At 40.0% G+C, this 15,523-nt stretch overlaps 2 protein-coding genes across 2 annotated transcripts in view; one reads left to right on the forward strand and one right to left on the reverse strand.

Moving 5' to 3' along the window:
• The window catches only part of LOC135704716 (GTP-binding protein Di-Ras1), a 457,174-nt gene that overhangs the window by 26,412 nt on the left and 415,239 nt on the right, over positions 1–15,523 (reverse strand). The window contains exon 4 of the mRNA XM_065226199.1: positions 10,070–10,292. Coding sequence (XP_065082271.1) covers positions 10,070–10,292 — 223 coding nt within the window. The remainder of the gene's footprint in view (positions 1–10,069; positions 10,293–15,523) is intronic.
• Positions 845–3,468, forward strand: LOC135704718 (uncharacterized). The gene is made up of 2 exons (XM_065226202.1): positions 845–1,588; positions 3,013–3,468. Exons 1-2 carry the CDS (start codon positions 845–847, stop codon positions 3,466–3,468), a joined length of 1,200 nt encoding a protein of 399 aa, XP_065082274.1.

A 15,523-nucleotide genomic window follows, 5' to 3' on the forward strand; every position in this document is an offset into this window, starting at 1 on the left:
AATTTCTGAGAGACACAACTTTTCCAACTAATTTTTTCATGCTTTTAAAAATATTTTTCGCTGATGAATAGTTTTTATTTACTTCATTTTGATCCTGATACCAACATTTAATGTGGATCAAGCTGGCATAAGAGGTAAAATACCAAAGAATGATTGCAAAATAATGTATGCAAATTACTTTCTAAAATACAAAATACAAATAAAAGAATACATCTATGGTACCGTTTTGCTAATTTATTTGCTAAATTTAGTAATGGAATGAAATTGTGGGAACATTTGTATGGTTTTGTTCTTTGGTAGGTATATCATTTCTTTTGTCTGGTTAATCCAGTTCGGGTACCGTTGTTTTCTATATTGTAGGTCTGGTTTGAGCCGAAGGGTCTCAGAAATTTAATAAAACTTTGCTCACAGCTAGATTATATGGTTACATAAAATATAACAATATTAAAAAAAAAATTTGGGGTGGTTGATTTCATCGAAAAATATTAGTTGAAGTTTTCGGATTTTCCCTAATATTGTACTTTGAAAATTCATAGCTCATGAAGCATTCATAGCTCATCTTTGAAAAAGCATAAAAAATACAATCCTTAAAAGGTTTTTTTTAATCTTGCATAAATGACTATTTCAATTGTTTTTTTTTTCTCCATTTGATTGTACTGAATTTGTTTCTTTATGAACCTTTGTACGTCACAATTTTTTTTTTCTGCATGAGGACCGCTTTACTCATAATGTATTGAATTTTTAAATTTGGTAATTTTGAAAATCTAAGTAATACTTCGAGGGGGAGGGGGTTTAAAAAATAAAAATAAACTCCAACGTAATTAGTGCACGGCCTCAAACCCGGATGGAAAATGTCAATCATGAAATTGATAATTTATACTATAGGGATGCAGATATAAACGACGACATTGACGACGATACTGAGTTTCTGAACTTCTCTGCCGATGAGAATGTATTTCCTGATCAAAACCCGGATGACGACCTTCCAATAATTGATCAACCTCATCTAGTGGGTGTTAGATGCGCAGCTCACGATTTTCAACTTTCCGTGTATGATGTGATCAAGAAGAAAACTGTTTCGAACTTTCTCGCGAAAATGCGGAAGTTAGTAAAGATCTTGAGAGCTCAGCCCTATGTTAATTCCTTCAAAGTGGATAAAACACGAAAGATGCCAATTTTGGATGGAGAAACCCGATGGGGCTCTGCCTACCTAATGGTTAAACGCATTGAGGATCAGAAGGATTTCGTGCAGGGTCTTCTACCGGCAGAGCTACAACGCGAGTTCAACGATAAATTTTGGATGACTATTGAACGGTTCGTAAAAGCGACATTTCCAGTTTACTTATTAACTAAAAGAATTCAAGAAGAGTCCCTTACTTGTGGAACGATGTATCTTTATTGGAAGGAGTGCTGCCTAGAACTAGCCGAAATGAATGACTCATTGGGAAATAAACTGCTCGAAGCACTGCAGAACCGACAAGGTATGTGGTTTGACAACCCCGCCTTCATGGCCGCTCTTTTCGTAGATCCACGGCTAAACGAGTTTGATCCTCCAGTATTAACGCAGGACCAGAAAGAGGAAGCTGTCGTAAGTTTTAAACTTTTCAAATACAATCTTTAAAAATCGAATTTTTATTATGTACCAATTATTGCACAATGCTTCAGAAGTGGATTTTAGTGTCTTTGAGAAAATGTTTCCAATTGTTTCAGCCAATCTTCGTAAGGGGTTTGAGTTCCAAATATTAACTTTTCAGTTATTGGAGATCGACGAAAAAGAAAATATGGATAATGTTTTAGAACATTTATTTTTTTTTTGCTGAAGACACTAATTTTTTATTCCAAAGACTAAACATAAGTTGCTCTAAACTGTCTATTTTAAAAAACAACAAAGTAAATACTTATATCTCATTACCCATAAGGAATAGCCTTAGTTCACTCATATAAGAAGATTGTATAAAACAATTGATTCATCACCCCGATTAGTGCCTTCCTCAAAATTGACCTTTGCTCGTTATCTACTCTCAATATACAATTTTTATACTACCGTACTCTAACGGAACAATATACTTTCATCTCCTCATCTATCGTATAAAATGACCACTTTAAGTCTGATATTTGACGTTAATCATCTCCAAGTATGTAAAACAATTGGATAAACTTTACCGAAGACACTATTTCATTCCAGTTCTGGACCACTGTGCAATGGAGGCAAAGTTAATAGGGGAACATGTATACAGTTTTGGTCCGGTTTTAATAATACGGCTCCGTTGGTTGCTACTTCTGCGGAGATCTTTTTCGCTATCGAACAGGTTTGGACGGACGAATCTCAGAATTTTATGAAAAGGCCAAGTATACTGGTCAAATTTTTGGTTGTATGAAAGCAGATACGTTTGAATATTAATTGCAAAAACCCATTTTCCCGAAAATGTTTAGTAAATTTTTACTTGAACTAACACACTAAAAAATCATAAGCTTTGAATCAATATAATGATAAAAAAAAAATTATCTCTGCGATTTCTCAAAAAATATAATCTAGAGAATACTGTTTTAAAAAAATTCACAGGCAAAGGAAATCAGCGAAAACAAAAGCACAAATAAATCATAATCTAGATAATGATTTTATTTTATTTAAATTCCGGCACCAACAATCATGGTTCTGCTTTGCCTTTACAAGTTGAGCTAAGGAAAGCCCTAACAGTAGAACATACCACGCTGAAATACTCAATAAACTCCTAGGATAACTTGCTATTTAATTCACAATATTATATTGTTTTTACGATACTTAGTTCAATAAATTTGATTTTTTAATGTAAGTCATGTTCACGGAGAAGTAAAAAAAATTTCCAACATTTTCGAGAAAATTTACATAGTCATAAAATACGAAGACTCTTCAAACGAAAAATCCCCTTGAATGAATTGAAAAATGCACCAACATTTAGCACCACAATGGATCCCCTATTGGCTTTAGCAGTTTTCTAACATAGCAATAATGACTATTAAAATTATTTTCAGCAACATTTATTGAAGACTTGGAATGTACTGCGAACTGTAACGAAAGGAAATTTGACTACAGAGGACAACCCTGTACCGTCTACATCCACTGGTGCTGGAATTTTTTCACGTATTCAAAAACTTCTATGCACTAATCGACAGCATAAATCTTCAGAAGTTGGAGATATGGAAAAGCGGATTCGAAGAATTCCATTGGAGATGTTTGCTCCATTGGATACTGATGTTATCAAATGGTGGGAAGCAAAAAAGCTGGAAGACAAAGAACTGTCTGATCTAGCTATAATTGTATCTCAACTACCATGTACCCAAGTATCCGTTGAGCGAACATTTAACGGACTTAGACACATTTTAACGAAAGCCAGAATGAAGCTGGGTTCGACTCCACTTGAACAAATATTATTTGTCAAAGCAAATAGTGATATTTTTGATGATGTCTACTTTCAATACGATTTGTAAGATGAGTGATTTTTAAATACTTGTTAACAGTTTCTTTCAATGTGTTGATTTTTTTTTTATTTTTTTATTCATAAAATCATTTGTTAAATAATGATTTGTCACAGAGAAAAAAAAACTTTCTTTTAAAAAGAGAGAGAGAGATTGGTAGTGCAGGACGGCAGATAAAACATAAATTGATTTATATTTGCGAAAGAAATAGCAAAAATAAATAAAAACTGATTAACAATCATGCTTGTTTTTTTTTTGGAAAGTTATTGCTGAAAAACAATTACATTGGCAACTTCGGTAAGTAATTATTTACAACGCAAATAAATCATGCATTCTAGCGAAATATTTATAGCAATCAATGTAACTAGAGTGTTCTTACATTCTGTGTATATGAATCGCACGGTGGATGATATAAGTCATATTGACAATTAATGTAAGATACTTTTTTCCTTGTAATATTTTTGATTATACCAATACATGCAAACACTTTTTTTTAGCAGAAAAAGCAGATGTATGGATAGAGCAGAGAAAAAACACAGATGTGATAATCCCTACGTTCATGGCTCGAGTCCGTTCTGCAACCTGTTTTACTTATTTTTTTTTACATTCAAACGTTCAAGTAAATATTACCCATACTCACTAATACACTTCACATTTTTCGGTCTGCTTTCGCTAACATTGGAGCTAAGGGCTCATTCATAAATAACATATCGGTTAAATCGTTCACCCCTTCGTGACACTTTTGTAACAAATATAATACAACCCTCCCACCCACACCGTTATATGTAAAGCTTTTTTTTAATAAGACTGTGTTAGTATTATAGTTGACAGTTCTATTTCAAATGCATTGATTATTATTAAAAAACAAGGTAACAAAAACTGCAAGACCCATCTCCTCCCACTTTGCTGTAATATCTTGTAACACATTGATGAATTAAAGCAATTGGTCAGCACTCGATTTCTTCCAGTGGGGACGTCATTTATTATTAGCCCCAGTCTTTTTCAAATTGTCTCATTATTTTTTACATTGACGGTGCATGTAAACATGACGATTTATATTCTTCTAGCGGTGTCCGATTTTTATTTGAATAATTGATTAATCTATTAACGAACCGTAAAATTATTTGTAGGCGGTTATATCATGTCAAGAAAGCATTCACCCATATATATACCCGAATACCCATATATAATCCCTCGCTTTGGTGTAGAATTCAATTGAATGCAATACCAATATAATTGGATGTTGCTGTCATATAATCTATTGCTTTAGAGGCTGTTTATAAAATACGTATGCCAATTTCGAGAGGTAATAGGTCCTCCTGGAAGTATTTTTGTTTGTAAACACTCACCAACCGCCCAACCAATATTTTATTTCGAACTTCATGTAAATTTAATTATCACCAATGGAATGTATATTGTATGGCAAAGCATCTATCCCCAGAGAAGTCGAGGAAATTTCCAACCCGAAAGATTTCCTCAACCGGACCGAGATTCGAATCCACCTCTATGAAGCCCCCAACCAACCAACTATAAGGTTAAATCAGAAGTTTGACGACCAATTTAAGGGTTTTCATAAAATGAAAAATTACAAAAAAAAAAGTTCTTAACGCCAAACAGGTTAATTAAGCTTTGCCTGCGCTGCCCAATGAAATAAAGTGTTTTTTCTATGGCATTTTTATAAAAGAAAAATCCACTTGGGGTTGCGTCATTGTAAAATATACACATAACACCCACACTTCCATGCCAGAACATAGATCCCTGTTTATTACCTTATTACTCATAACTCGCATAGTGAAATTACATGAGTAAACTTGTATATCTACAAGAAAAGTCGGTGTCTTCCACGCCAATAAAGCCCAAGGATGACACGCACAGATCAAAGCTACCGGTATTGGCGTTGAAGACTGTGTTGAGTTTCTTTGCGATTTTACGTGAGAAAGTGAAGGCGCGAAGAGTTTTTGATTTTTTTCCCCCAAACACGCAACTGAGAAATACCGTTGGTGTAAAGATAGCCTTCCGACTCAACGTCAACGCCAATATCAAAAGTAAAACTAGCAATGGAGCGTCAAATCATTAAAAATTGCACTTTCTCTATGTCCAGAGCACCAACCAGTTCTCCCACTCCAGTGTTCTCTGGAGTGAGCTTCTGTGACTTCTCTGCAGTATATTCTAGAGCTCTTGTGTCGCTCACCAGTTCCCACCAGTGTAGAGTGATTTAATCTCACCGCGCAGTTCATCCCAAAAACTTCACACACAGTAAGGGTGTGGTGAATAATATACTGCATGTAGTGCTCTTTCTAGAATGAACAGAGTGAGAAGATTAGAATGTTAGCTCTTGTCTCTCACAGAGGAGAATGACAAGTATGCCGCCAGCTATACTACTGCCTTGCTGCGTCAGAAGCAGTAGTAGAATTCCATGACCATTTCGCAACTGTAGAGATCGAATATTAATCAGCAGCGGCTACCGTTCAGGGTAACTTGTTCGAAAAATTAGTTCTGACACGGGCATTGGCCCTCTCGCTGCAGGAGGAAGACGAATGGGTACGTGCCACCCGTGAAGAAGGATCAAGCAAAGGGTGCATTTGTAATTGATTGGAGGGGCCGTGATTGGGCTGCCGCTGGTGAGAACCTAGGATTTACAATTAGAAACTTTTCCGTTGCGTTTTTCTTGCAAGACTTCTTTACCTTTTTTAGCATCCTGATGTCGGTGCTTTCGTGGATCCCAACCGGTTTAGTATTTCCTTTTCTTTGGATTGGAGGTTTTCAACCCAGATCAAGAATGTTTTTCTTTCAAGGCAGGACGGTTTTTTTCTGGTTTTTTTTTTCAAAACAATGTAAATGTAAACATTATTTGCAGTGGTGCCAGAATTGATTAAAAAATTGCTTGTCATGTGGCGGAAGGGTGCTTGCAGTGTGTCGAAGTGTGTTTCTGTGGGTGTTAGCACAATGTGGCAGAGTGCCTTACCCCCTGTTGAGATGTGTAGCTTTGAACACCCTTTGGCGATTTATAATGTAATCTTGTAGGATATAGGGCGCTCCATTTATGTGCATCATAGTTACATAAATTTACACTACTTTTTCGAACTGTGTAGAATCATCAACAAAATAAATAAAAGCTTTATTTGAGAAATAGAAGCATTATACAATTTAAATCCCATTCCTCAAGTAACATTACAAGTTTTATGAAGGTTTTCAAGCAGTCTACAAGTCTAAATCCATATCTTCAGAGCTCTTATAAATCCAAAATTATTAGGTTCCTCACCGAGCAGAATTATGAAATCTGCATCAAGCCATTTTGCGCATAGCATAGCAAGTGGCCAAATTTTAAACATCTATAGGTTTCCTGATATTAGGTCTGTTTCCGTACTTGCATATCTGTAATATTCTGTACAGCCAGAAGTAAAAGTATGTTCCCGTACTTTCTGCACCATATAATTATCTTACATCAAATGCAAACAAGCAAGTACGGGGACCTCTTGTTTGTCTCCAGAATAACGGCATCCTATAAGTACGTATTGTTCTACAACCAATCGTACCTAACCTACAAATAGATTAAAATTTCAATCGAGATTTTCAATCACCGGAAAAAAAAAACATCTCGTTATTGCGAACCTCCTCATGCCCGTCAAAGTGGCGCGTGGGAGCAGAGAGTAGGTATACATATAGGTACATTCGTTTAGTTACTCCCCTTCCCGGCGAAATGCCAATTTTGCAGCGAAAAACATTCGCATCGCATCCACCTCCAGCTCAGCTGATGCGCTGGAAAACCTCTACCCCTACCGCTTGCCCACCAGAAGAGTCTGGACCGCAACACGCAACAAGCGAAGAACGTGCCGGAATGCCATCATTCGCGTGTGGGTCGGAACCAGCGTTGCCAGGTCGTTTTCAGGGAAATCTGGTCCAGTTAAAATATTAAACCTGGAACATTATGAAATGCTCTGTTTAATTCAAACCACGCAAAATCCGTTAATTTTTGTAATGAAATCAAATTTATATTAAGAATCCAAAGATCTCTGGATCTAGCTTATCTATAGTACTTGGAACTTTCTTAAATTCTCTGCACATCTCTGAATTTCTGTTGACTTACGTTAAACTCTCTAAATATTCTCTGAAATTCCAAGAACTTCTTAAAAGTTCCTGCAGTTTTTTAGGAACTAATGGAACCACTTTGAAGTTCTTAAGGTTTCCATGATGTTCCCCATATTTTCAAGATGTTTTAAAAATTTCTCTTATGTTCCCGCAGCTTGTTTATTAAGCTTCACTGAAATTTTTAGCATTTCCTTTCATTCCTCAGATCCGCCACCACCCAGAACCACAGCACTGGTTGTAACAATTCCATGAACGATGGTGCAGTAGTGTCCAATGGGCGTTATTGGCATTTAATAGTTTAATCACACACAAGCAGGCATAACTCTCATAATTTGTTCATCGAACATGCATTTAACGGTCAATTTAATTGTTTCCTAGTTGGTAGTACCGCCACCTGTGCCGCGCAAAGTCAATTGTCTTGCGTTTGACGTTTATGAAGGCTAACTAAAAGTAAATTGGAACGCTCCTTGCGCGCCGCTAGCACGCCTCTAGTGTTGGGAATCGAAAATCTTTGACAGTGGTTTGTAAAATGGTAACGTTTGTAAAGTGGTAACGTCAAATGGAACTCGAAAGAAGAAAAAATATTGTGCACAAACACCTGGAAAATCCGGAGTGATTCGGTTCCAAGCTGGCTATAGTGCTGAAGATGCCGAAAACAACAGTTTGTCGAGTGCCGAAAACCTACAAGGAAACCCTGAGTGTGGAAAGGAATCAGCGGACCTACGAAAAAACTGAAACCAGGGATCGTCAGCTGCGCTGCAAGGTGTTGTGGTGTTGAGGTGCGTTAAAGCCGTCTTCCGATCCGAGATGTGGCCAGAAGGTACAACGCCAACTTTCAAACGGTGAGGAACATCCTTGCCATGAAAGGATTAAAGTCGTACAAAGCCAGTAAACATCTGAACCGGCACATGAAGCAACATTCCGTGGCCAAAAAGCGTGCAAGGCTCTTGTTCAACCGTGTTTTGGTGAAACACAAGGGTGTACTTTGATCGATGACGAAACATACGTCAAACTCGATTTCAAGCCGCTTCCCGGTCAAAAGTTTTACATTGCGACTGGACGTGGGAATGTGCCGGGAAGATTCAAGTTCGTGTTTGCCGACAAGTTCGCGAAGAAGGCCATGATTTGGCAAGCGATTTGCAGTTGTGGCCTGAAAATGGAACACATCCTTGATGATGACATCCCAAGTTTACATCGAAGAATGCCTGAAAAAGCGTGTATTGCCGTTCATCCGCAAGTTCACCCGATTTGGCCAGCTGTCACTATTCCAAGGTGGTTCTGGAGTGGTATGCTGTCAACAAGATCGATTTTGTCCTCAAGCTAATGAATCCTCCGAATGGCCCGAAATTTCAACCAATCGAAAAATACTGAGCAATTCCGTGTCCGTTACTGAGTGGAAGCTGATGGGCTCCATCAAGAGAAAGGTTCGAGATTTCGTTCGAACTGGAGAAATGTACCAATGTACTTTTAGTCAGCCGTTACACTGTAGCCATCTGTTGAGCACACTGCCCATCACAGATTTCTCAACAGATGGCGGTAGTGTTTTAGCGACGATATTTTACAGTGAGAAATATTCATTGAGTTATGTCTGTTTGTCTGTTGTTTAAGTAGCAGTTTTGGCTTTTTTGACAAGAAGGTGAATCAATTGCAGTGATATTTTTGAATTTGCATGTTTCAAAAATCTGGGAAAATCTGGAACATATTAAAAAAATCTGGAGATAAACCTGATCTGCCCGCGTATCTGAAAATATGTTCCATTCCAAAAAATATGGAATACTGCCAACGCTGGTCGGGATACATGTAGACGAAAAGGCAATGTTTGTGTAAACAATTTGTGTCGATCTGCCGACCCCGATCCCCCTTTTCACGCCGTATTCAGCTCCGCTCGGCAATGATGACTTGAAGGTTAAAAGGCGGAAGCGGAAGCTGACCTTTCCAGCGCGTTAGAGACAGTCAACCTTCTATCCACTATTCTGACGAGATGAATTTGTGTTTACGCCTGGTTCGTTTCCGGTAGGATGCTGCCCCGCTGATGGAGCCACTTGTTGGCGTAGTTTCAGCTGGAGATCAGGGAACCGCTGCTGATTGAGCTGATGACGACGGTTCGCACTTTCCCATGCGTCCGAGAACAAAAGTGGCAGTAGTGTGGGAAAAAAGCTCATGGTAATTTTCCGACACAGCAGTGGGCGGTTCCTTCTGGGAACCGGCCGGTGATGACCGTGTGGATCCTTGCGGGGGTTCAGTGTTTGTTTGATGTTTACCCTCAACAACGTTTGGAAAAACAGCGGGACGATAATTTTTGCCCTTGGTCCAAAATTGTTTGGGCATGGAATTTGGGTCCGTTATGGCGGACCATCAAACGGTGCGAGGTGTGCTTTTGGCTCCTCAGGTCAGAAATGAACCCGTTTGTGACTCGTTGAAGACACGGATGGAGCCATTATGGTAATTGAGTTGTGGATTCGAGCACGGGCGCCAGGGACTTCTATCGTAATTTGATTCGACATTTAAAATGGATTGGACTTACCTCGTACGAGCCGGACGTATCCAGAATGTCCAGCGTCAGGTTGACCCCGCCGACGGAGAAGTGACCGTGGTGCATTTCTTCGACGGTGCGTTTGTACTTCGGCGAAAAAGTGCCATACAGGAACTGGGTGATGATGGAACTCTTGCCGACCTTGGCCGCCCCCATGACGACGATCTTGTGCCGTACGTTGGAATTGATTGAATTTTCGTCGTTTTTTAGGGGTCTGCAAAATAAATATAGAACGTTTCGTGTGTTTGAATATGCGATGCGAAGCACGGAACGGAAAACGTCAAAACGTGTCGGCTCTGGTATGGGACTGGAAATGATTAATTTATGTTTGTACGGCGCATAGACTGTGCCGCCGAACGTGCCGTTTGCGGTTCTAACGAGGGTTACTTGGTGGATGAGACTTTCTTGGAAGTGGGAATTTGCGCTTTAAGGGATTCGGGGAATTTTGCGTTTGAGGTTGAATTTTATTCAAAATACAAATAGAAGCTTCTTGTTACGTGGAAGAGTGACTAAGTGTTCACTGTTACTTTTTATTGAATGTTGGTGGGATGGAAGGAAAAAGAACAGAGTTGCCTTATGGATGTTAATCAAGAATTTTGCTGTTGGATTTACGAGCACTTATGAAACTTTTAGTTAATATTTCATTCCACTTTCAATCTTCAAGCTATGACAAAATTCAAAACAGCATTGCATTTTGGCGAAGTTTTGATGAAATGGGTGACATTCTTCACAATCTGTATACACGTGAGCTGGAATGACCTATAAGGTGCTAGGTCAAGAACACAAATAACCTGTTTGGTTCCAGCATAGCAGATGTTCAGAGTCTGCTTTTTCTATGTCACATAATCGCCACATGTCCTCTTGAAGTTTTCCTATTAGCTTCAAATGATATTTACGTGGACAGTGTCCTGTTATTAAACCAGTGTACATACTGAGATCTCTCTTTGATAGTTCAAGAATTTTGCTAGTCATTGAAATGCTCGGATTAATAAACCGTTTCGACTGCCTAGCAATGAGAGTGTTGTTCCAATTCAAGACCAACAATTGAAATAGCCTTAACTCCATTTTGTAAACAAACCTTGTAAGGCCATTTTTTCGCGAACCGAAAGCTTCATTCGCAAACCTAAACCACAATCGGGTAGAAGAGAATTTCCCCTACCTGTTCTGTTTGTTTACAAACTGGAGTTAGGGCCATTTAAATTATTGGTCTTAAATTGGTCTCCACTTTCATTTTTCCCATTTCTTGAACTCCATTCTAAGAGAGCAAGCAGAAAGTCCACAGAATGGTTCTGGTCCTCTAAATTGTTGAGATGATCCAAGCCTAGCTAGTGTGTCGGCTTTCTCATTCCCTTGAATTCCACAGTGACCAGGAACCCAAAATAGGTTCACTTGGTTTTGGCAGGCCAATTTTTGGAGTGACATTGCACATTCCCATACAAGTTTAGAATTACATGTTGCTGATTTCAAAGCACTTAGTGCTGCTTAGCCATCAGAAATAATGCAGATATTCGAATGTCTATAATTTCTACGCAAGCAAATTTTACAACATTTAAGAATTGCTTGGACTAATGCTTGGAACACGGTAGGCCAGTAGTCCATAGATATTGAGATATTTATTCCTGGACCTGTTACCCCTGCTCCTACACGATTATCCAATCTAGAGCCGTCTGCATAAAAGACAATTGATCTTGGACGAATGTTTGGTACCCCATTGTCCCACAAATCGCGATCCGCATCTGCTACATTGTAAAAACGATCGAAGTGATATTTTTTCTTCATCCAATCTTCAATATTGAACATTTTAAGGCTGCTCATATGTCCTCTAGATCACCTTTAAGGAAGTTTTGTGACCGTCGGATCCTTAATGCACTTCTTTCGGCTTCTAATTGAATAAATTGATGCAACGGAAGCAGATAAAATAGAGCATCTAGTGCAATTTTTTCCTCTGTTCGGGACCTAGCACCACTACGACCAGTAATTTGATCTATTATTGATCTATTGTATATCCCGTGTCCTTAGTTTAGTGCATGCCGTATTACTCCATCACCATTGAGAAATGATGAAGTATTCGATTTTTTACAGTTGTCATTCTTGCATTTATCGCGAGGATGCGACTCTAATTGAAAGGTTCCGCTATTTGTACCCTTCGGAGTGTTGAAACACCCTCCAAAGGCGCGCCTCTTTGTCAGTCAAAATTGGATTCCTTAGTAACAAAATTAAGGAATGACACCGATAATGACCATGCATCAGAACCCTAGTCTTAAACACTTCAAACTAGAGAACAGCGAATAGAAGATTAGGAATCACATAGATGAAGACTAACTAACTCATTTTTTCTTTGTTTCAAGATCATACTCGGTGGACAAAACCGAGTCTTGTCACTATCAACAAGACATAAAAAGTAACAAGGACTAAGATGTGTTCCTTGGATTACTGAAAAATCCTGTTCCCCTAGTTTGAACTAGTCAGGACTAAGAATCGGTGGTAGATCTGTTACCGGCCAATCACCTCTTACAATGATTTTTAAGCCGATTGGATTGTACAGCTTTTGCAATACACACAATTTAATTTATAGGAAGCTAGATTATTACTTAATTGTTTGCCATAGTAAGACTCACCATTACTTAAATACCCATATTTGCATTATATACGCAAAAAGATTCATATATTTAAACCACATTTGTTCATTTGTGTTTAACATAAAATATATCACCTATTTAATTCGTTACCCAGCCCCATATTAAGTTGATGTAAAGCTTTGCATGTAGCTGAAGGGTGTCCACGATGAAATTGCCACACTATGAAATTGCTCTAACTTTTTAACCGTTGGGTAGAATTTAATGAAAATTTGGGTGGATTTAGTTCATAGTGCATTATTTACATCCTGCAAGTTTTAAAGTCCTGTGATCAAAACTCGCGGAAATGGAGTCGAAAGAACAGCTCGTGCGTGATAAAATCTTGTGCATTCATCACGAGAACAAGGATCTCTCGCATCGTTCCATCGCTAAAACGTTGGGAATCGCGAATTCCACGGTGTCGCGAGTGATTAAGCGGTTCGAGGAACGGTTGACCACCGATCGGAAGCCCAGAATTGAAGGAAAAAGTATTCCGTACAACACCAAAAATCACAACCGCGTAGTTGGGGCCTTCAACCGAAATCCGAACGCCTCCGTTAGGGATGTGGCTAAGAAGCTGCACCTAAGCCGAAGTTTTGTCCAGAAGGCCAAAACTAAGGCTGGGCTTCGAACATTCAAGGTACAAAAGGCCCCTAATCGCGACGAGAAGCAGAACAAGTCCGCCAAAACCCGTGCCAGGAAGTTGTACCTCAACATGCTGACGAAAGTTGAATGCTGCATCATGGACGACGAAACATATGTGAAGGCCGACTTCAAACAGATCCCCGGCAACCTGTTTTTCACGGCCAAGGATAAGTTCAGCGTTCCGGAGCATGTCCGCACTCACAAGATGTCCAAATTTGCGAAGAAATTCCTGGTTTGGCAAGCCATCTGTACGTGCGGGAAGCGGAGTGCACCTTTCGTGACCCAGGACACGATGAACGGACAGGTGTACATAAAAGAGTGCCTCCAGAAGCGGCTGCTTCCTCTCCTGAAGGCCCACAACGTCCCAACAATCTTCTGGCCGGATTTGGCCTCATGCCACTACTCCAAGGACGTGCTGAAGTGGTATGCGGACAATAAGGTCAATTTCGTGCCGAAAATGTTCAACCCTCCCAACACTCCGGAGCTCCGCCCCATCGAGAAGTACTGGGCGATTATGAAGCAGCACCTTCTTAAACGACCTAAGGTAGTGAAGACAGTTGAGGAACTGAAGAAAGTATGGGTTTACATGCAAAAAACGGTTGATTCACAGGTTGGCCGGGGTTAAGGCCAAGGTGCGGGCATTTGCGTATGGACTGTAAATAAAATACGAGTAAAATGGTAAAATGAAGTTTAATAGTTATTTCTCAATCCCTGAAAATTTGATGGCAATCGGATGAAAACTCGAATTTTGCGAATCAATTTTGTGTGTGGCAATTTCATCGTGGACACCAGTTATCAAAAACCAACTAACGAAAAAAATATCATTGGACCAATCTAAGCCGCGCTTGCATTATTTGTCCAATGATCATGATATAAATAATAAAAAAGACGGCAAAGTTCTGCACTAAAATTATCAAAAAAATATAAATACTAATAAACCCACCGTGTGCAAATTACGTGCACCCTTCACTTATCCGATGGAGCGAAATGGGATACGTTTTCCCATTTCCGGAAGCCAACCGGCGAAAGAGAGAGAAAGAGAGTTGAGTGGGAGAGTGCGAAAAGGAGAGGATGGGATGGAAGAAAAGTTGGGGATCAGCTAAGGGCACAGTGTACGGAACTATCATCGAATTTGGACCGTTCATACACGCGGTGAATCTGAGTATTCCCACGAGGAACCAATACGTTTCGTGGAGTGTGCGGTTATTTGCACGGTGCGCGAGTGAGACTCTGGTTAAACCAGCGAAGAGAAGTGTCACGGTGTTGCACGTGTCATCTACACGCCAAATCACGGCCTCCTCGGTCGGGAGAAGGGTATCTTCAGAGTCTTGGTGACCCCAGATTGCCGCTCTAACCCTGTAACGCCGTCGCTCGAGATTCTACCCGCTCGTTGAGGAAAGCCGGCTATTAAAGAGCTAGAGTTTGGAAGTCAACGTGAGACAATCAGAAGATTCTCTGTGAACCGCCCTTGTCGGTCAGACAACGGAGCCACGTGGGAATAGTGAAGATCGTCGTTTGCTGAAGTGAATGCTAGTGTGCTCGGAGGTCCAGATTGTATCACGTGAGTCACGAAAGCCCGAATTAATCCCCGTTTGGCCCCGAGGAAGCGCCAAAGGGCCCTTAACACACGGACGTAATCCCCATCCTGGGGGCAGGTAGCTGCCGAGACCCCTACGCTATTTAGGTCGACTACACACGGTTGTGGAGCGGAGAAGCGAACGCTACGGAGGTGTCAGCTTGGTGAGATCCGGCGGATCCGCCCCCGCTTGCCAGTGCATGATACAGATGTGCTTCTCCTCCTTCCGTGAGCATCCCACCAACGGGAGCTGAACGGCCGCATCGTTCCCTTTACCCTATGTCGTCTCCTTTCCCTAGCTTCATGTATATTTAAATAAAAAAAGAAGATAAAATGAATGTGAACGTCTCCTTATGCCTAAATTTCTGAGCCCTAGGTGCATGAAAGTTGGCTTCCAGTTATTGTTCGTTTGGTGATTGATCCACCTTGTCCCCCGACGAGTCTACCGAGAGTGCCTGGGCAGGCGGCCCGAGGTTAAGAGAGCATTGAGCTAGCCGTTTCTTTCAGATCTTACATCCCATAACGTACCACGAAAAGGTGATCTACCCACGTTACGGGGCAAATCTAGTACCATACTTGGTGTGCTGCTCATTGCACCAGTTATTCAGA

Source organism: Ochlerotatus camptorhynchus, unplaced genomic scaffold (assembly GCF_037179485.1).
Source record: "Ochlerotatus camptorhynchus isolate MF236.1 unplaced genomic scaffold, CSIRO-AGI_Acam_v1.1 ptg000246l, whole genome shotgun sequence".
Classification (NCBI taxonomy): Eukaryota; Metazoa; Arthropoda; class Insecta; order Diptera; family Culicidae; genus Ochlerotatus; species Ochlerotatus camptorhynchus.